General features: G+C 47.0%; 3 protein-coding genes across 4 annotated transcripts in view; all 3 read left to right on the forward strand.

The window, feature by feature from the left end:
- Positions 1 to 320: 320 nt before the first annotated feature.
- prss59 (serine protease 59, putative) lies at positions 321 to 6,898 on the forward strand. 2 transcript variants are annotated; one of them, XR_011077945.1, is made up of 10 exons: positions 321 to 568; positions 1,115 to 1,296; positions 1,869 to 2,101; positions 2,340 to 2,475; positions 2,714 to 2,828; positions 4,646 to 4,847; positions 5,458 to 5,548; positions 5,646 to 5,848; positions 6,491 to 6,713; positions 6,811 to 6,898. XR_011077945.1 is itself a non-coding variant. In XM_068585137.1 (9 exons), exons 1-9 carry the CDS (start codon positions 323 to 325, stop codon positions 6,598 to 6,600), a joined length of 1,518 nt encoding a protein of 505 aa, XP_068441238.1. In that variant the 5' UTR covers positions 321 to 322; the 3' UTR covers positions 6,601 to 6,773. The 2 variants fall into 2 exon arrangements, 1 of the variants encoding a protein (XP_068441238.1); XM_068585137.1 differs by lacking the exon at positions 6,811 to 6,898 and having other exon boundaries at positions 6,491 to 6,773.
- A 1,458-nt stretch (positions 6,899 to 8,356) lies between these two features.
- serpine2 (serpin peptidase inhibitor, clade E (nexin, plasminogen activator inhibitor type 1), member 2) lies at positions 8,357 to 13,701 on the forward strand. Its single transcript, XM_068584933.1, has 9 exons — positions 8,357 to 8,605; positions 9,693 to 9,971; positions 10,295 to 10,522; positions 11,149 to 11,346; positions 12,001 to 12,199; positions 12,321 to 12,418; positions 12,717 to 12,803; positions 12,884 to 12,967; positions 13,124 to 13,701. Exons 2-9 carry the CDS (start codon positions 9,707 to 9,709, stop codon positions 13,159 to 13,161), a joined length of 1,197 nt encoding a protein of 398 aa, XP_068441034.1. The 5' UTR covers positions 8,357 to 8,605; positions 9,693 to 9,706; the 3' UTR covers positions 13,162 to 13,701.
- A 1,659-nt stretch (positions 13,702 to 15,360) lies between these two features.
- wdfy1 (WD repeat and FYVE domain containing 1) overlaps positions 15,361 to 21,320 on the forward strand; it is an 8,839-nt gene continuing 2,879 nt past the window's right edge. Inside the window, exons 1-8 of the mRNA XM_068585781.1 lie at positions 15,361 to 15,589; positions 17,087 to 17,154; positions 17,274 to 17,347; positions 17,527 to 17,581; positions 19,126 to 19,276; positions 19,859 to 19,971; positions 20,662 to 20,788; positions 21,080 to 21,185. Of these exons, the coding sequence (XP_068441882.1) occupies positions 15,453 to 15,589; positions 17,087 to 17,154; positions 17,274 to 17,347; positions 17,527 to 17,581; positions 19,126 to 19,276; positions 19,859 to 19,971; positions 20,662 to 20,788; positions 21,080 to 21,185 (831 nt within the window). The 5' untranslated portion in view covers positions 15,361 to 15,452. The remainder of the gene's footprint in view (positions 15,590 to 17,086; positions 17,155 to 17,273; positions 17,348 to 17,526; positions 17,582 to 19,125; positions 19,277 to 19,858; positions 19,972 to 20,661; positions 20,789 to 21,079; positions 21,186 to 21,320) is intronic.

The following is a 21,320-nucleotide window of genomic DNA, read 5'->3' on the forward strand; positions in this document are numbered from 1 at the left end:
ACTTGTTTTTTTATTTTATGTTACTATTTGTCTACGGTGTGCAGTCTGCTGTTGTAATCTTGCAATTTCCCCACTAATAACAAATTATATTATCTTATTTTATCTTAACGCAATTTGTGTTGATCTATTAATTCTAAATAAATTAAATACATACTGATAATATTATTAGTTGTTGAAAAAAACGTAGTAGGAGGGAAATATCCGCGGACATGAGATGAACTGCATTTTTTTCCCACGTTTTGCGAGTCACTTTAACGTAGCAGAGCAACCGATCACATGATCACATGGGGTTATAATCACCTGACCGTTTCCTCGTGTGTGCATGTGTGTGTGTTGCTCGCACGTCGACATGGCTCTCCAGAGGTGTGTGTCGCTGCTCTGCCCCGCCGCGCTGCTGCTGCTGCTCTCCGGGTGCGTCGGCGGTCACGGCCGGTTCAAGGGCTTCGGGAACTTCCGGACCCTCAATGGAGGCGAACACGCCGCCGGAAAGAGGAGCGCGTCCGAGGAGCTGTGGTTCACCCAGAAGCTGGACCACTTCAACGGCGCCGACGGACGAGAGTGGAAGCAGGTACGACCAGGGAAGTTTGTCCTGTGTGTCCTCACGAGGGCTACACGTGCATTTAGAAAAGTAAATAATGAAATAACGGTGTTTATTTATTTATTTATTTATTGACTTGGTCCTTGCTTTCTCTTGGCTTAGTTCAGGATAGAGCTCTGCACAAGCAGCTGCCTCTGTGATCCTGTTACACACGTGTCAATGTGCACCTGTGCATCTGTCTGTGCACTTTTTAAGTGAAATTGTATTATTTAATGTGGATTTATTTTTGGCTGCATGAAGAAACATTTTTTAATTTTTTGTTAATTTAATGTTTAGACCTAGCTTTGATGTAACAGGTTTTTTTTTGTTTTTCTTTCTTTTCCTCTTTCTTTCTTTCTTTCTTTTCCTCTTTCTTTTTTTCCTCTCTTTCGCCTTCTTGCTTTCTCTTTTCCTCTTTCTTTCTGTCTCTTTTTCTCTTCTTTCTTTTCCTCTTTCTCTCTAATTCAGTGTGCCATATTTGCATAACATAAGTACATACAATATAAATGAGCTTCTCTCTCTCTCTCTCTCCTCCAGAGGTACTTTGTGAACGAGGCCTTCTACCGGCCGGGCGGTCCGGTGTTCCTCATGATCGGCGGTGAGGGTCCGTCCAACCCGGCCTGGATGCAGAGCGGCACGTGGCTGACGTACGCCGAGCAGCTGGGCGCTCTGTGCTTCCTGCTGGAGCATCGCTTCTACGGGAAGAGCCGCCCGACCGCGTTCGTCACGCCTCTTATTATACATATTATTTTATTTCAGCAGATTTTTAACCTTTTTTAGGGCGGTCACTTCTGAGCCCGTTTTATTTGTTTATTCTAACAGATGTTTTAGACTAAAGACACAAAATAATAATAATCATCACTAGTTTACGTCTGTTGGGGTCATGCGGGGGCAGCGTGAGCTACAATGAATAAATGAACTAATAAAGTGAACCAAAAAACAACCAGGTAACCTTCTTCTCCTTCTCCTTCTTCTTCTCGTCCTCCTCGTTCTTCTTCTTCTCATCCTTGTTTTTCTTCTTCTTCTCATCCTCCTCGTTCTTCTTCTTCTCGTCCTTCTTCTCATTCTTCTTCTCATCCTTCTCTTTACCAGTTTAGACTCAAATATCTTTAATCGTAGACGAGCTCAACTCAAACAAAAGTAAAACAATATTTTCCTTTCACAAACGGCAGATAAACTCCTGTTGCATCAGAAGGAAACTGCAGTGTTGCCGTCAGTGCGGCGGTCTCACCACCAGGTGGCAGCACTGCATTCAAATTGAAGCCTCCTCTCTCCTTTCCTCTCTCCTCAGCGACCTCACCTTGGGCAGCCTTCGCTTCCTCAGCAGCCAGCAGGCGCTGGCCGACCTGGCTCACTTCCGCTCGGCGCTGGCGGCGGCCCGCGGGCTGGCGGCCAGCCGCTGGGTGGCGTTCGGCGGCTCGTACCCGGGCTCCCTGGCCACCTGGTTCAGGGTGAAGTACCCGCACCTGGTGCACGCCGCCGTGGCGACCAGCGCGCCGCTCTACGCCACGGTCAACTTCCCAGGTACCGAGCTTCCTGCTGGTGCTCACCTCCGCCAGCGCGATGCGCCTGCAGATGGACGGGCGCTTCCTGTGTGTTATTGTGTTATTGCTCTCTGGGTTTTAAGTGTGTGTGTGTGTGTGTGTGTGTGTGTGTGTGTGTGTGTGTGTGTGTGTGTGTGTGTGTGTGTGTGTGTGTGTGTGTGTGTGTGTGTGTGTGTGTGTGTGTGTGTGTGTGTGTGTGTGTGTGTGTGTCGGGCCAGAGTACCTGGAGGTGGTGTGGCGCTCGCTCGCCTCTGAGAGGGCGGACTGCCCCGTCGTGCTGCAGGAGGCTTCCAGGGCCCTCGTGGAGCGGCTGAGCGACCCGAAGACCTACGACAACATCACCAAGGACTTCAAGTAAACAACAACAACACATGGCAAAGTTAGAGCTGGATGAAGTACATCCTCTTAAAAGATCTAGAAGACAAAGATCTTATGACATTAGATGACCTTCAACCAGAGCCGAGACTTCTTCCCTGCCTTCGTCTCCCTCCTTACTCCCTTGTGTCCTCTCCTCCCCTCCTTACTCCCTTGTGTCCTCTCCTCCCCTCCTTACTCCCTTGTGTCCTCTCCTGCGCTCCCTTTCCTCCTCCAGCTTGTGTTCCAAACTGCAGATCGAGAACAAGATGGACTCTGCCTACTTCCTGGAAATGCTGGCCGGCAACTTCATGGACGTGGTTCAGTACAACGAAGACAACCGAGGCTTCGAGGTGAGGAAGAGTCGACGCGTTTCCTGCCGAAATAAGTCCTCATGCGACATCGGACTCCTTTTTATTGACTATTAAAGTCCTCGACATGCTGCTCGGGTTAAAGAGCTCATGACTTGAATAGAGCGCTACTGCAGCCAGAGATTTAAACTACAGCTGCAACATATTGAAAAAAATAACTGAACTAGTTCATTTTCTGAAGCTGTGAACTTAGTTCAAACTTTTGAATTATGGGCTATGAACTGAACTAGTTCATGTGGAAAGTGAACACTGTTTGTCATCAGCATATTGATTACTTGGTAAACTGAAGCCGAGTTCATTTAATACCAAGTTTATTTGTAAACAGTCGACTTCTTACAGCAGTGAGTATAAAGTATGTATGTCCACACAAAAGTACACAATCACATCATTATTCACGGCTTTTGGAATGTCAAAAAAGTCATTTTTAAAAGTTGTATTATAAATGTTTGCACGCATGTCTGCTTATGACAAGATAGATACAGTTAAATTACCCCAAAATTTCCTGTTAATTCCCGTGAAAAGTTTCCAACTTTGAATATTCCCGGAATTTTGCAACCCTACAGAAGACATTTAAAAGTAATCCTGTAAAGAAAAAACTAATTTCTATTGCAGAGATATCGTGCAGCTCCTTTATTTCAAAAAAGAAGTGCTCTTCCCTCTCCGTCCCCTCTGGGGCCTCGAGGAGACGTGAGTCCGGTTACCAATAAGTGTGTGTGTGTGTGTGTGTGTGTGTGTGTCCTTTGTGTGTCTGTGTGTGTGTGTGTGAGACACAGAACAAAAGCCTCTGTGGTCTCTCTGGTTTCCTGTCGCCCCCCTCGAGCTAGAGAGGCGCTCATAAAAGAGCCGGTGAAGCGCTGGACCAACCAGCTGCGGCACAAAGGAGGCCGCGTGTGGAGCGCAGCGGCAGGTTTTAGGTACCGCCGAGGAATTTATTCTTTAGGGAGGAGGAGGAGGAGGAGGAGGAGGAGGAAGAGGGGGGGGTAGGACGTGGGGGGGGGGAGGTGTAACCCAATCAGAGGAGGCGGCGCGGCGGAGGGCTGATCAATGAGAGGCTTTTATAAAACACAGGAGGGACGTTACGCAACGCTGCAGCTCGTGGAACAAGTTCCTCTTTTGACACAGAGAGAGAGAGAGAGAGAGGGGGCGAGAGAGGTAAAGAGAGAGGGATAGGGATGCATTTATAGTTGAGGAGGAACAACTCAGTCCAATGCTACATGTGCTTTCAAGCTAATTTGCACCCTGAATTGCATTGTGGGAAGTTACACAGGCGACAGATTCTTTGATTCTCCGAAGGTCCGGTAGCTCGTGTTGCTCTTGAGGTGTGTAGATGGACGTGTGTGTGTGTGTCTATAAATGTTGTGTGAGCGACTTTGTAGCCATGGTTCTCGTCCTCGCTCTCCTCCCGTTTCTCGGCCCTTGAACTCGTCGTGAGGTCGACTCGTCCTCGGTGTCGTGAACAGGAACAGGAAGTGGTCTCTTCAAAAAGCCTCCGGGACGTTTCTGCATGAAACCAGGACACCAGCGGCTCCTCCTGTCACTCAAACTCTTCATCCTTTTATTATCTGAACTGGGGCCAAATGATGGAGCGGGAGGATGCACGAGTTCATGTCTCCTTTCACAATAAAAGCTTTCACCCGCATTTAAAAATAACATTCATCATGAGATCACCTGAACATTATTTGATGAATTGATTTAATTTATTTACTTCTTCTCATCCTTCTTCTTCTTTTTCTCATCATTGTTCTTCTTCTTGTCCTTCTTATTTTGTTATTTTTCTCCTCCTCTTCCTCTTCCTCCAGGGAGCGGTGGGGACCAACATCACCATCAAGCTGCTGTGCGGCGTCATGGCCGACGCGTCGCTCGGGGATCCGTACGCCCGCTACGCCGCCGTGGCTCGCCTCATGATGGACGCCTTCTCCATCAAGTGCCTGAACACCGGCTACGAGAGCTACCGCCGGGACATGACTGATGCATCCTGGGACGGGCCGGCCGCAGGGGGAGGTGTGTGTGTGTGTGTGTGTGTGTGTGTGTGTGTGTGTGTGTAGACGTGGTCGCCATTTCTGACGTGCTTTGTGTTTCTTTGGGGCCGTTTTCTTGGCAGGTCGGTGTGTTTTCTGGTGACTAACGGAGACGCTGTGATGTCACATTTGGGTTTTTCCAACAATAATACTGTTATTATAATGATACAGCAGCATCAGGACACCAGAATAAAACGGGTCATGTGACGCGTCTGGGTCGCGGTGGCAGTCGAGACTGAGCTGAACCCGTCGCAGGGTGTTGCTGAGGAGCTTTTTATAGGACGCGAGACGCATAAACGAGGCAATTTCTGGATAAGTAGATCCATCGACTATGTAATTACATCACGTAACTACTAAAAATAAGAAAGAAGAGGTGGAAACAGTCCTGGAGCGAGCAGACGAGCCCAAAATAATGGTTTCATCTCGGTGGTTAAGTTAAAAATAAGAACGTCACACAATGTGTCACGTCTGCTCAGTATGGAGTTCAACTTTGCACTTTTTACCTGGTCAGGATGCTTTATGCTGCGTGTTGTGTTGCACAAACGTGTGTGTGTGTGTGTGTGTGTGTGTGTGTGTGTGTGTGTGTGTTCCAGGGAGGCAGTGGGTCTACCAGACCTGCACTGAGTTTGGTTTCTTCCAGAGCACCGACTCGCCCAACCAGCCGTTCTCCGGCTTCCCTCTGCCGTGAGTTTTTCTCGACGTCGCCGCGCTCGCCCGACTGCCGTGAAGCGTCATTAATCCGTGTCTTTCTTCTTCTTCTCCTCCGTCTTCTTCTTCTCAGGTATCACGTGCAGCAGTGTGCAGACTTCTACAACATCAGCGGCGCGCGGCTGGCGGCGGCCGTGGCTCAGACCAACGAGCAGTACGGCGGCTACGGCGTGCGCTCCAGCAGGATCGTGCTGCCCAACGGCTCCATCGACCCCTGGCACGCGCTGGGAGCCACGCAGGACATCACGCCGGAGCTGCCCGCCGTCTTCATCAAGGGTGAAGGGGGGAGGGGCTTCATCAAGGGGGAGGGAGGGGGCTTCATGGTGTGTGTGTGTGTGTGTGTGTGTGTGTGTGTGTGTGTGTGTGTGTGTGTGTGTGTGTGTGTGTGTGTGTGTGTGTGTGTGTGTGTGTGTGTGTGTGTGTGTGTGTGTGTGTGTGTGTGTGTGTGTGTGTGTGTGTGTGACTGGATTTCCTTTTGTTATTGCTTCACTCATCTTTCTTCTTCTCCTCCTATTCTTCTTATTCTCATTATTCTTCTTATTCTCATTCTTCTTCTTTTTCTCCTTGTTCTCATCTTCTCCTTCTTCTTCTCCTCATCCTTCTTCTTTTCTCCTCTTCCTTCTCCTCCTTCTTCTTCTTTTCTCCTCATCCTTCTTCTTTTCTCCTTCTTCTCCTCCTTCTTCTTTTGTCCTCTTCCTCCTCCTCATCCTTCTACTCCTTTTTTCTTTTCTCCATATTCTCTCTCTTCTTTTTCTCCATATTATCCTTCTCCTCCCCTTCTTCTTCTTTGTCTTCTCCTCCTCCTCGTTACAGAAGCAAAGCAACAATGGCTCACTTGCTCATTCCTAACTTTATAAGGTGGATAATTGTTTTGCTGCTATATCATTTTAATATATGTATTTTCCCTGTGTGATGCAGGAACAGCCCACTGTGCCAACATGTATCCTGCCCGCAGTGAGGATCTCCCCCAGCTGGCTCTGGCCCGGGATCACATCTTCCTGCTCCTCCAGAAGTGGCTGAAGCCGTGACGGACAGCCGAGCGGGCCAATCGAAACCAACCAATCTCACTCCCGCCTTGGTCGCTGAGAATTTGCATTAAAAAAAAAAGAAACAGGCACTTTACACGAGCCACGAGCTTCAGGTATTTCAAATGGTTGAGTCCATTTTGAGCAGATGAATAAAAACTTTATTGTTTTTGGAACGACTGAAAGGGATTTTTATTCTTTCTGCGTTTTCAGTTTCGTTTTGAGTCGACGCTGCAGAGTCCTCCAGGAGAGCTTAGAGGAGTTAATGGTTCATTAAGGAGGAAGGTTTCACTGTTTCACTGAAGACCGTCCAGAAACACTCGATCAGCTCCCATTTCGCAATGTGTGTACTTGAAGAAAAAAAACTTGCGCAAGTACCTGAACTCTAAATGTACCCGGAGTTCCCCTTTTGTACACAAGAAGCAACGTCACTGCCTTTTGTTGCACGCTTATGTTGACCAATCATATCCAAGTTTTTGCAAATAGCAGCAAACTTTTGGGAAAGCGAACGTTCTTCAGCATCATAACCGCACACACACACACACACACACACACACACACACACACACACACACACACACACACACACGCTCCTGGTCGTGCTCAGCCGACAGGTTCAGTCTCGTCCGGCGATAAGAGCGTCGCTCTGATGCCCGTTGTGCAATCGGGACGACGCATCGCAATGTTTTCGTCTTGAAGTGGACGGATGCGGTTTGGAGGCAGAGACGGTGGCCTCGCATGACCCCCGCGTTGCAATACACAGCTGTGTGTTCCTCCTCAAACACGACGCGGTGACCCTGCACTTTGCTTATTTTCACGGTCAGGCCCATCTGTGTATCAGCTGCATATGCAGGACCCTCCACAAACACACACACACACACATCAAAAACCTCCGATTTCAGCCGCGGGTGTCTCATTCAGTTGGAGGCTGTGTGGTTTTAAAAAAAAAGCAGAGTTCAGCCCACACAATGTACACATAAAATGTTTATTATTATTATTGTGGAGGCCAACGTTTACGATGGGATTGATTCATAATTGCCCACACACTTAATCCCATGTAATTCAATTCCCCATGCACCTCCTTTCTAATCCTCTTTGGCTGCTGTGTGTGTGAGTGAGTGTGTGTGTGTGTGTGAGACCTCCAGGCAGATAAGCATCAGGTGGTCTTTTGTGAATGGACTTCAGTTGTGGGAAAGTTACACTTCTAACTTATGTAAATTAATCAAATTAAAAGAAACGTACTGAGACCAAACTCCCCCCACAAGACACGTGTTCATCTCGCAAACTGACTTTGTGTTAAAGATACAACATTAAAGCAAAATCAATACTCGTGGATGTTTTAAAAAAAATATATGTAGTGCTGGCACGTGAACGCATCATGGTGGCTCGCGGGGCCCACAGTGTTTTTCCATTTGAATGTGACTAAACATAACGTAGAGACATGTCGCTTCTAAACATTCCTCGTCACTGTCATTTCCTGTTGTAAACAAGGCACGAAGTGGTCAATTGCGTCAAGTTGGGGCAAAAACTTACCGGAAGTAAACTCACCGATATCTACTTTTTTTTTGTTGTGTTTCTTACTAAACTAGGATTAACGACTTGACAAAAAGCAGCAACAAAATGTATCCGAGTGTAAAAGGTGTATGCGTTGAATTATTGAAAACAAAAAAAAGGGAAACTATATTTGCAGGTCAACGGACAAATCGTTCGGCCCTTTTATTTTGACACTCCACCGGAAGCTCTTGAAACGGTTATCTTCGTTTCCGCTTGACGCGAACGGAGAGCGGCCGCTTCACGCTCGCTTGTTTTAGTTTGAAGGCGGAGTTCGGTCCATTAAAGTCCTCTCGGAGCCAACAGCGGCCTCAGTTGTCCCTTCACCGTCTCCGGATTAAAATAAAAGAGCATTCAGTCTTTTCCTCTTTTAACGGACGAAGCTTTCGTCGCTCGCGAGCGCGCGCGCGAGCTGTTTGGACCCCGGGAACGTTTCACCTGCGGCACGCGACGATAGGTAAAGTTAAGAACTTTTATTTTTAATTAGCGCCACCACGAAGTCGCTCCAACCGTTTTTTAAGACTAATATTTGTATATTATTAAAGAGTTATTTTAGCTAACGTTAAATTATACACATTGCTGCGACGCTGGTTTTGTTTGACAACTTTATTTATTTCAATTATTAATATTAAGCGTAAAAAATAGACCTGTTATTTGTCCGAAATGTTTGCTTTGCACCATGTGTTGAGCCGCTTCATCGGCCTCCCTGCCAGTTGCATGGTTATTTATTTTTACTTTTTATTTATAATTTGTGTGAATTCATTCCTCGACATTTTACAGATTTTTTTTTTTTCCTTAAATTTTTTTCTGATTTTATTTTTTATTTTTTTGGTGTGTGTGCAGCTTTTTGGCAACCACTAAAAAATAACTAATATTCGTAGGTGTCCACGTCTCTTTGTCGTGGGTTAAGTTAACGTCGCAGTTTTATCTGAAGCCAAACACTCCCATCGTACGTGCAGGAGTCTCGATTCACTAGTGTCTCGAAAGTGCATCGAGTTTGGTTCACAGTAAAAAAAAATTAAAAAAAAACTTTTTTAAAAGTTTAAAAAAAAAAAATGACCAACAAACATTCACACTGTGGGGTGAAATAAAGCACAATGCAATTTGTCCTTTTGAGCAAGCGAGCCTGCAGGCATTTGTCCTTGTGGCCACATTCATTGTGTGTGTGTGCGTGTGTGTGCGTGTGTGTGTGTGTGTGAGAGAGAGAGAGTGTATGAGAGAAATGACAGAAGAGCCCATTTTCAGTCGGTGCAGTCACGCTCGGGCCTGATAGTTAGGCAAGTGTGAGTAAGAGTTAGTCAGACCCTACAGCGCTCCTATAAACATCTGTTGCTCCAAAACAAGCCAAAGGGTCATGTGGTGGTTGTTTGCACAGGAGGAGTCATGGGAAAGAGACAACAACAAGGAAGGCCCATTGTGAAAGGATGTTTTCTCAAATCTGGAGTTGTTAAAATGCTGAAGTCTCGGTAAACATCCCACCAGGAATGCTGTGGTTCTTGCAGCAAAAAGCTAATATTATGGTGTTTCTTGTTCCTCCTCCCTAGCCGCTGTGAGGTCGATGATGCAGCGCCTCTCGCTGCTGTGCGTGTGCGCGCTGGTGACCTTGTACGGCCACAAGGGCGCGCTGTCCCTGGCCCCCACCTACGGCGAGCGGGGCTCCGATCTGGGCATGCGGGTGTTCCAGCAGGTGGTCCGTTCCAAGCCCCTGGACAACGTGGTGCTGTCCCCCCACGGCGTGGCCTCCATCCTGGGGATGCTGCTGCCCGGAGCCCACGGGGAGACGCGCCGGCAGCTCCTCAGCGCGCTGCGCTACAAGAAGAACGGTGAGGACTCGGGGGAAGGGTTTGCCCTCGGAAGATTTTGGTTTAACTTTCTTAACCCGTTAAACTGTGCAACCAATTTTGTCTCTAGACATCTTTTTCTCTGTGTTTCAGTCGTCGTAGGAAGCCCAAATTAATTCCAATACTTGTGTTTATTGTATGTGTTTGTTCAGCGAAGTCTTGAGGAAAACATATCTGCAAAAAAAATCTGCAAATAAGTCTATGTACATCCAGCATGATATGCTGCATGATATGCTGGATGTACATAGACTCACACAAAGCCCTCACGGTTTCCAGAAGGTTTGACCTCTGACTGTCTGCTCAAGGCCCGTACCGGATGCTGAAGAAGCTGCACAAGACGTTGACGGCCAAGTCCAACCAGGACGTCGTGCTCATCGCCAACGCCATGTTCAGCCAGGTGGGCTTCCCCGTGGAGGCGCCCTTCCTGTCCGCCAACAAAGCCAACTTCCAGTGCGACAGCCGGGGCCTGGACTTCAGCGACCCGCAGGGGGCGGCGGAGCAGATCAACGAGTGGGTCAGCAACAAGACCAAAGGTGGGACGCCGCCGGTGTTGGCGCTCTCAAAAAGAGCCCGTTGTTCACGCCAGCGTGAGCAAGGTGGGTCCAAGCTTTGTGTTCGGGCTCCTGAACACAAAGCTTGGACGGCTCTGATGCAAACCTCTGACTGACTGATGTCCCAGAGGTGCAGCTGTTGTTTTTATTCAGGATTCTTATGGTCATGAAAAAACCTGGAAGTCATGTTTGCTCATGGAAATGTGGTTAAAAAGTCCTGGAAATCTGGTAAAATCATGGAAATATAGTAAAAATGTGGTTAAAAAGTCATGGAAATTGGGTTAACTCATGGGAAACGTTGGTTAAAAGTCATAGAAATGTGGTTAAAGAGTCATGGAAATGTCATCAAGTCATGGAAACTTGGTTAAAAGTTATGGAAAATTTGATTTAAAGTTATAAAAATAAGTTTAAATGTCATGGAAATTTGGTAAAAATTCACAAATGTGGTTAAAAGTCATGAAAAATTTGTTAAAAGTTATGGAAATTTGGTTTAAAGTTATAAAAATATGGTTAATTCATGAAAATGCGGTTAAAAGTCATGGAAACCCATCGGTCCGACTGAACCCTTTCAACCTGTGTGACTGTTTCGTTGGGTTCTTTCCCTCCAGGTCACATCCCCAGCCTCATCCGGGCCGACATGCTGGACTCGGCTCTGACCCGGCTGGTCGCCGTCAACGCCGTCTACTTCAAAGGCTTGTGGAAGTCTCGCTTCCAGCCCGAGAACACCAAGATGAGGCCGTTCACCACCGGCAACGGGGACGTGGTCAAAGTCCCCATGATGTCGCAGCTGTCCGTGTTCGGCATCGGTGAGTAGCGGGTAAAGTTATCGCCCGTGAGTTTAGAGGTTGATACTGTTCCTGATCTCACCGCCGCCAGCTGGCGACTCGTTGGTGTCGAGCTGGAGGGACGAGCTCGTCACACTGGAGGAGTTTAGACCAGCGGTCGGCAGCGCTGGATTCTCCTACAGGGCTGGAGTCAAGCGAAGGCCACACTGCGGCTCCTTTTTCTTCTTCTGCATCCTTCTGCCTTCTTTCTTCTGCTTCCTCTTTCTGCCTTCTTCTTCCTTTCATTCCTTGCTTCCTTGTTTACTTCTTTACTTTCCCTCCTTTTCTTCTTCCATTCCTCCTTCCTTCCTTTCCTCCTTATTCTTTCCTTCCTTTCCTGCTCTTTCCTTCTTTACTTCTTCCCGCCTTTCTTCTTCTTCTTCTTCTTGCATTTTTATTTTTAAAAGAAAACTGTCACACAAGTTCTTCAACAGAAAATCCTGTTTTAAAAAAATGGCGTACAGGCAAAAATAATAAACACTACTTTCTTTTTACACAAACACACACACACACACACACACACACACACTGTGGCTTGACTCAAGTGTTCCTCCTCATGGTCACCCCGACCTCTGTGAAACAATTAACCCCCAACACCACCACCTCCTCCTCCTCATCATCCTCCTCCTCTTCCAGGAATAGCCTCCACCCCTCAGGGCGTGAAGTACAAGGTGATCGAGCTCCCGTATCACGGCGGCGCCATCAGCATGCTCATCGTCCTTCCCTCAGAGGATGACGTGCCTCTGTCCCGCATCGTCCCGCACATCAACACCACCGCCCTGCAGGGCTGGAGCAAGCTGCTGAGCATGAGGAAGGTGCGCCTGCTCATCCCCAGGTGAGGCACACACACACTCTCTCACACATTCACTCTCTCTCACACGTTCACACACTCTCTCTCACACACTCTGAATGGTTAGGTGATGCGGTGTGTGTGTGTGTGTGTGTCACGTCTGCAGGTTCACAGCTGACGTGGAGGTGGATCTGCAGGCGTCCCTCTCGGCGTTGGGAGTCAGCGACATGTTCAGCGACAGCAAGGCGGACTTCAGACACCTGAGTGAGTGAAAGCAGCAGAAGCGTCTTCAGAGAGGAGTGAGAGCTGTGTCTCGCTGTCCGCCGTGGAAAACCCACATAATAATAATACTTAACACTAGCAAACAAACAAACATCTCTCCTGTTGTTTCTTCCTCGCTGAGTGGATCTCTAAATGTTGCCCTCTAGCACCGCCGTGTGGCCTCAACTGTAAATGAGCTTTATAGGATGACTCCAGAGTAGTTTCTGAAGGATATGGATTTTTAGGCACGGACTAAACCTGAGCAAAGACCAACATGTTGTTGTTGTCGTCGTCGTCTCAGGTGCTGAGCCCATCCACGTGTCCAAGGCGCTGCAGAAAGCCAAGGTCGTGGTGAACGAAGACGGAACGAAGGCAGCGGCGGCCACAAGTGAGTGTGTGTGTCCTGTGTTCACTCTGCTGCCTCTTCTCCGTCCTGCTCTCTGACCCGGTTCTGTGTTCTGTGTGCAGCCGCCATCTTGCTGGCTCGCTCCTCTCCTCCCTGGGTCACCGTGGACCGGCCCTTCCTCTTCCTCATCCGGCACAACCCGACAGGTACGCTCCTCATCCGGTGTGGGTGGGGGGGGCATTTGTATTTGTGTGTGTTTGTGCGTGTGTGTGCACGCAAGTATTTTTGGGTGTGCCTGTGTGGAGCTCTAGATGATGATGATGATGATGATGATGATGAAGAGTACTCTCCGTGTGTCTCAGGTACCGTCCTCTTCATGGGTCAGATCAACCAGCCTTGAGCCCAAACGTCACTGTATCACCGAGCGCTTCTACACTGCCCTGAACGAAGACACACACACACACGCACACACACACACACAAAAACACACTCTCTCTCTCTTTGCTGTAGACTTATGTACAGTGTGGACATATGATGTTATTTGTTTTAAATGTTGCTTTCTATGTTGCATAATATACGTTATTCGATGTGTTCTGCTGACTGCATTGTCCAGCTCTTTTAAGTTTTTTTATTTTTTTTTTATATCCTTATTTTTTTTGTTGCATTTCTTACATTTTTTTTAAAGACTTTGAATGTCAGATGTGTATTTCCTCGACTCTGGAGCAGCGTAATCAGTTTATTTATCGCGCCACCATATGCAGTCTACAAGTCCTTCGTCTCCGGTCGAGTCGCTCCAGTTTCACCTCTTAAGTTTCGGCGCTGTGCATCCCATAATGAGCAGCCTGCCTTCTGCTGCGCTGCAGGGTTTCACCAGGAAGTCTTCCGTTATCATACTTGCTTCGTATTTGATTGAATAAAATACTCATATTTATAACATCAATGGGGTTTGCTCTTATTTTGTGTTATAGCGTTCCTGCGGTCATTTTGTCGTGTCTTAAATACATAACTCGTATTTCTATATTCCATTTTCCATATTTATGTATTTTTCTCGTGAAACTTTCAAGCCAATAAAGCTGCATCGAATAGGATTGTAAATATTTAATGTGCAGTATTACAAACTGTCTAAAATGGGCTTCATACTTTTGTGCAATATATCAAAGAAAATAAACTTAAATCAAAGTCGCTGATGCATTGTGGGTATGAGGCCTATCATAGGCCTACCCAGGTGCATGCTGGTCCTGTACCTGCCTCCTACTTAACTATTAACAACCAAAAGTACAAATACTTAGACGAAACTAAAAACTATCAAGAGAAAAAGCTATCCATATGTATCTCAAAATCTAACCTAAATAAGCAAACTAGATAATGAAATGCTACCTGTGAGTAAAATACATAGCTCCTACACTAATCTTAGATCCGAAAAAGTCCAAATCTACCAGTGTAGCAAGTGGACGGGCCACACAAGTAGCCGTACATTGAAGAACTCTGCGTCCAAAGACTTGAGTCAAGATACAGGTTCAGCGAAGCGGCGAGAAACTCTGAGAAACTACAGCGTCAGATCTCAGTAAGTGACTCTGCTTCTTCCCAGAGAGGCTTCAGACACATCATCAGGTTCCTGCTCCAGATCCTGTTGGCAGAAGGAGCCACCTGGATGCACACCACCCACTGCAAACACGTCCCAGCTCCTGCTGAACAAACCAACCAACACAGCTCATCCTTAAACACATGCACCATTCAGACAAAGTTTTGGCATTGAAATAAGTATTTCTTTTCTCCATTTGTGAACCAAACGACACCGTTTTGACTGAAACGCCTTTGTTACACCCCAATGCTTTGTTTTATTACTGATTCTTTAGGTCCTAATCTTTCCAAAAAGGTGTGTTATTAGTATTTGGCTTGTTAAGGCCCTGAAGCAGACAGTTGGAAAAACCTGGGCATTTTTTGGAAATATGGCTTATATCATGCTGAATGTTCAGAATTATAATCAAAATATGGTACTTTTTTATCTTAAACCTTTTGCAGTACAACACCCACACCTGTTTATCAGTATATTGACAGTAGGGAAGCATGATCACTCCATTATTACAGTCATTAAGGTAATCCGGCCACCGGTTCCTGTTTTGGTTTCTGTCCCTACTATTACAGTCATTACGGTAATCCTACCGGTCCTAGCTCGTGCCCCCTTTTCTTACCGTCATTACGGTAATCCTGATAGCACTCCAGGTATTGTTCCTGCCCTCTTTTATTACAGTCATTACGGTAATCCTGCCACCGGTTCCGGCTCATGTTCTTTATCATTACCGCCATTACGGTAATTCTACCAGGCTTCCTTTTCTCGCTCGTGCCTCTTTTCTTCCCGCCATTACGGTAATTCTACCAGACTCCCTGTTCTGGCTCGTGCCCCCTTTTCTCCCCACCATTACGGTAATTCTACCAGGCTCCCTGTTCTCGCTCGTGCGCCCTTTTCTTCCCACCATTACGGTAATTCTACCAGGCTCCCTGTTCTGGCTCGTGCCCCCTTTTCTTCCCGCCATTACGGTAATTCTACCAGACTCCCTGTTCTGGCTCGTGCGCCCTTTTCTCCCCGCCATTACGGTAATCCTGACAGCGGCTCCAGGGTGTCAGCTGATCCTCCTTTTTTTTTTTAACTGCTCGTGAGGAGGAAAACACTGCCGGACACCTAAACGAACCATGGCGGCGGAGATCCACTCGAGGCCGCAGACCGCCAGACCGATCCTGCTGAACAAGATCGAGGGCCACTCGGACGCCGTCAACGCGGCCGTTCTGATCCCGAAAGAAGATGGCGTCATCACGGTCAGCGAGGACAGGTGGGTTTCATTTATTATTGTAGTTACGGGGAGCTTTTCGGGCTCGGTCTAGTTGCTGGTCGGTGCACTCACTTATTCCCGGTGCTCGGGCTACAGAAGAAGGGACAACACAAATGAAGAGTTTAATGTCGTTTTTTTTAAATTAATATAATGTTTTGGGGACGTTACGCCAAAGGAAGCGAGGTTCCCGTTGGAGGGCGTGGGGATAAAAATAAATAAAGAAACATCCCATCCTTTCCCACACTATATCCGCCGTCAATCCACCGACCGTTACGGAAAACGGGACTATAACGTGTTTTTCGTTTAAATATATAACATTGTGCTATACTACTGTGTATTACTTTGCGTAACAGAGTTATAACGTGTTCGGCTTTGTTTGCTTAACGAGCTGCGAATAGTCAACATTACTTTCTCAAAGCAGCGACTGCCGCGTTCAAGTGCTGCTCGGAATCTACTGATGCTTAATTCGTCGCAGGTCCTTATACTGGGATTCTTTTAGCTGGAGCTTTTAGTAAGAGTGTTAAATTACCCACCGCTGTTTGTTTTGATGAAAACAATCACAACTAAGTGTCAAGTGGTTTATTATTAGTATTTACCAGTTGCTCTTTATGGACGGTCCTCTAAACTACGCGTGACTCCATGCGCCCTTGAACGTCACATTTTGACAACTAGGTACAATAGCACTTATTTTTGTTTTAGTTGTGTGTGTTCAAAGGTGAATAACAACACAAAGGGAGTGCCAAACTTTATATGTGAGGCATAAAGTGCTAGACCTCTGGGCTCAGGGTGTAACCGGCTTCACATCAGTCCAGCGCGGCCACTGAAAGTGATACTCGTTGACATGTTTGGTGTCAAAAAGATAGATCCTCAATTTAAATGTGATGCAGTTTCCATCACACCGTGAAACCCTCTGGACATTGAAAGGGGAAGCTGTGGGGTCCAACGTTCAGGTTCCTTGATGAAACAAGTCTGGAGGGACGCGGCTTTTGATACGTTTCCTTTTTTTTTTGCGTAGCTTTGCAGAGATTTTACTGGAATAGATGTAAAAGCTTATGGTTGACAGAAGCGTGTCGGTGTGGTCTCTGCAAAGCTTTTCGTGGTGTTTTTTAGAGGGTGCTTAAATGCATCATAAGCAACAATCAAAGTACGTTAACGGGCCAATGGGCACGGCTTGAGAAATGGTTCAATATTGAACCATCGTTTTGGGATAATTCTGCAAAAAGTGACCTGCCGGGAACTTAAAAATGAAAAGGACTATTTTATATCACGAGTGAATGAATGAACTGTATTGAGCATTGTGTGCTTAAACCAAGACAAAGACCCTCTTGTTTTCCATTGGAAAGTGCCCTATTTTTACATAAAGTATATAAATAACTTCTGTTGAGGTCCATAAAAAGAGGAAGCAAAAGATTCAAGAAAAAGACAACAGAAAGCCCCGGGAGAAGACCTCGAAGAGGACTCTGAATGTGACCTTTTGACCTTTTCTTTCACCCTCAGAACCATCCGAGTTTGGCTGAAAAGAGACAGCGGCCAGTACTGGCCGAGCATCTACCACACGGTCTCCTGTAAGTAGCCCCAGTGTGGGGAGAAGGAGATGAAGAAAGACACAAAGCCTTTGTCGGGTGTTTATGCGCGGCGATGCGACGCTCACGCCCCAATGTCTCTCTTCTCTCTCTCTCTTTAGCGCCGTGCTCCTGCATGTCGTACCACCATGACAGCCGCCGCATCTTCATCGGCCAGGACAACGGAGCCATCGTGGTGAGTGGATAAGATATATATACTATACATACTTTTTTTTAACATCTTAATTGTGCATATCTGGTTCAAGAAGAGCTGCAGTTTCAATATTTGGTCTCCACCAAAATGCCCGTGAGGGAAGGAGGCCTGTTTGATCTGAAACTTCAGTGTTTTGTGTTTGCTCTCTGAACCGCCTGCAGGAGTTTCTCATCTCGGAAGATTTCAACAAGATGAGCCACGTCAAGACGTATCCAGGTGAGGACGAGGGACGACGACACACACACGCACACACACACACACAGACACACACACACACACAGACACAGACGCGCACACACAAACTGCAATATCACAATTTAACCAAACTGCTTTCATGTTCCTATCATGTTTCATATCTTGTATTCATTAGTGTGCGTGTGCGTGTGTGTGTGTGTGGTTTTTTTTAACTATTCCTCACGACGGGAGAAAAATGATCACAGACTTAAAAAGATGATTAGATCCATTTTTAATGCTTTCATCATTTTTAAATTGAGAACACTTGGCATCTGAAGACGTCCCTTCAGGCTCTGAGAAGTCGTGACGAGCTTCACAAAACATATAAATATACACAATTAATCAAGAACAGAATCTGCAGATCAATTGATGGAGGGAATATTTATCCGCTGCAGCAGAAGCATGACTCGGCACCGGATCAAACCGGACGCGCGTGTTCGCTTCAGAGGCGAAGGGGGCGGGGCTTAACACCGCCATTAACATTTTGGCAGCCGACAGCATATTGACTTTGTTGTTGTTGTTGTTTGTGCAGCCACTTTGGCTCTCGCTGAGAAACAGCTCAGTTCAGTCTGCTCATGTTTATTTATGGACGCCCAGTTAGTAAAGCGTACGTTACTGTTGCTCTCATGTCAGGGACATTAAATAAAGACAACATGTGCAGAGAATACAACAACAACAACAACAACAAGACATCTGAGTATCAAACACACGGTGTGAAGTAAAAGAATGATATCTCTGTGAACGTGCAGGGTTAATCCCAAAGCATTGCTCATTTATTCATATCGTTTGTCCGGTTTCATCCTCCCTGCTCGGCGTCTTAGGTGAGGACAGAACAAGCGAAACCTTTTGCTCATTAAAAGTAGTTTTTATTTTGGGAAGAGAAAGCACACGGCGTCTCCAACCGGCACGGAACGCTCTGTGATGATTCATCTCTCCGTCTCGTACGCTTGAAGATCAAAAGAAATGACGCATGAACGCACCGTTAGCATGTAGCGCTATCTGCTACGCGCGCAGGCAACGGGTTGAACTGCTCTGAAGTCGCTCTGAAGATCTTTTTAAATCTATGTGATGTTTTGATCGTTTTCTGTGTCCTCTGTCAATTCCTCATCTGTTTTCTTGTGATTGTTGTGTTGATGGAGCTGTGGGAACGTCTCTCTTCGGCCGCTGTGTTTCCAGCTCGTCGTGGCTTTAAAAATCCAGAAGTCTGCTCAGCGTTCACTTCGTGTCTGTCCACGTGGCGACATGTGGAAAGACGACTTTACTCCCATGACACTGACACTGAAGATGAATAATGTCGGCACGTTGTGCGCATGGGCCGTCAGGGTTCAGCTTCTAAATGTTGTCCAGAGTTTCCACAGGTGATCCCACAGGAAGCCGTGACGGCCGTCTGGAGGGATTCCACCGTCTTAGTCTGGATTACAGACGCAGCTCATCCACGACGGCTCGGGTTCAGAGCCCGGTGATGTCACCTCGATTTAACACCGCGTGTGTGTGTGTGTGTGTGTGTGTGTGTGTGTGTCCTGCAGCCCACCAGAGCCGCGTGTCAGACATGGTGTTCTCCCTGCAGAGCCAGTGGGTGGTGAGCACCGGCCACGACAAGAGCGTGAGCTGGATGTGCACGGAGAGCGGCAGCATGCTGGGGAGGCACCACTTCACGGCCTGGGCCTCCTGCCTGCAGTATCCTCCAGTCAGAGTGTGTGTGTGTGTGTGTGTGTGTGTGTGTGTGGCCATTTTTCATTTCTTCATGGTTGTGCTGCATCTCTTTGTCGTCATCCTAGGTCCCGTTCTAGTCGTTTCCCATCTCTTTGTAGTTGTTTTGTACGATTCTTTGGAGTTTTACATTTTTTGGGGCGTCGTTTTGTATATTTTTGATGTTATTTTTCATTTATTTGGTTGTTCTGCATCTCTTTGTAGCTGTTTAATATCTCATTTTGGTCATTTTGAGTCCCTGTTTAGTTGATTTTACTTACTTTTGGGGTGACTTTGCATCTCTTTGTAGTCTTTTTGTGCCTCTTTTTAGTCATTTTGCATCTTTTAGTAGTTGTTTAACTGATAGTTGTTGTGTCCCTGTCTCTTTGTTGGTAGTTTTGAGGCACTTTGTGACTTTCCCAACAATAAATACAAGTGATAACTTATGGCTCTGGTCCAGGGGCCCCATGACCTGCTGAGGCCCCTCGGACCCGTTTGTCGCTTCCGTCCACGATGACATGAAGTCGTGCGCTTCCAGTTTGTCCGTTTCCTCCCTGACTCGCGGCTCAGATACGACCACGAGACGCAGCACGCCTTCGTGGGCGACTACTCGGGTCAGATCACGCTGCTGAAGCTGGAGAAGCAGACGTACTCCACCATCACCACGCTGAAGGGCCACGAAGGTGACCACGCACACACACTCTGTTTTTGTTGTGTTTTCTAACCTTTTTTTAGTCCTAAAAGCTTAAAAATGTCACATTGTAGCATAACGCAGCACACATGGAAGCTAATTATGACGCCACCTACTGGCAGAGAAGAGTATTTCATGACTCGGCCGGACACTTTACTGCAGCCTCAGACGCTCAACAATGGGGAAGAGTATTTGCTGCAACTAAATAATAATCTTTTGGACCGATTAAAAAGTAAAATTGGACGTTTTCCCACCGCGCGGTGTTCCAGGTTACAGGTCAGGGTGCGATTCCCTTTTGAAGACTTATTAAAACATTCATACAAAAGTAAATATCCTTCCACCCTGACATTTAATTAAATTTCCTCCCTCTTTGATGTGCCTCCATGATGATGCATATCAATTGGCCGATAATGAGGCTTATTAATGTCAAGCTGTGCACGCGCAGGAGCTCCACGCTAATATGTTGAAGTTATGATCAAATGCAGAGACCGGAGGGTAAAGGTCAGACCACGCCTCCGAGCAGCAGCCTCCATCTTTAATGACACGGAGCCAACGTTCACATTAAGAACGATATAAATCAACTTTCCCAGCGTCGCTAACAGCGATTTATATTAGTTTATTCCATGTTTAGATATTGTTTAATCGTTTTTAAACATGGCAGAAAACGCTCTTCTCTCCTCAGGCAGCATCGCCACCTTGTGGTGGGACCCCGTCCAGCGGCTGCTGTTCTCGGGCGCGGCCGACCACAGCGTCATCATGTGGGACATCGGGGGCCAGAAGGGCCGGACTCTGCTGCTGCAGGGACACCAGTAAGCCCCGCCCACTGAGCTGCAGCGCCTCCGCAGGGTCCTAAAGGACGCGCTTTAATGCTTTTTAAAAGGCTTGTGTGTGTGTGTGTGTGTGTGTGTGTGTGTGTGTGTGTGTGTGTGTGTGTGTGCGTCTTCAAGCACTTCATCTCCAACTTTGTCCTTTTAGTGTTTTTATCTTTATATTTGTGTGTTCATGATTTCTCTGCTTCAAAGCGTCTTGAATGGATGACTCAGCAGTAATCCTCGTGTCTTCTTCTCCTCCTCCTCCTCCTCTTCCTCGTCGTCGCTCAGCGAGCGCGTCCAGGCCATCCGGTACCTCCAGCTGACCCGGCAGCTGGTGTCGTGCTCGGCCGACGGCGGCATGGCGGTGTGGAACATGGACACGCAGAGAGAAGAGGTGAGAGAGAGAGAGAAGAGAGAGAGAGAGAAGAGAGAGAAAAGAGAGAGAAAAGAGAGAGGGAGAGGGAGAGAGAGAGGGAGAGGGAGAGAGGGAGAGAGATGCCACCCGTAACACTAATTATTTTATTTGCCT

This window comes from Clinocottus analis, unplaced genomic scaffold (assembly GCF_023055335.1).
Source record: "Clinocottus analis isolate CAN_PGR_092001 unplaced genomic scaffold, fCliAna1.0.p SCAF_2, whole genome shotgun sequence".
Taxonomy (NCBI): Eukaryota; Metazoa; Chordata; class Actinopteri; order Perciformes; family Cottidae; genus Clinocottus; species Clinocottus analis.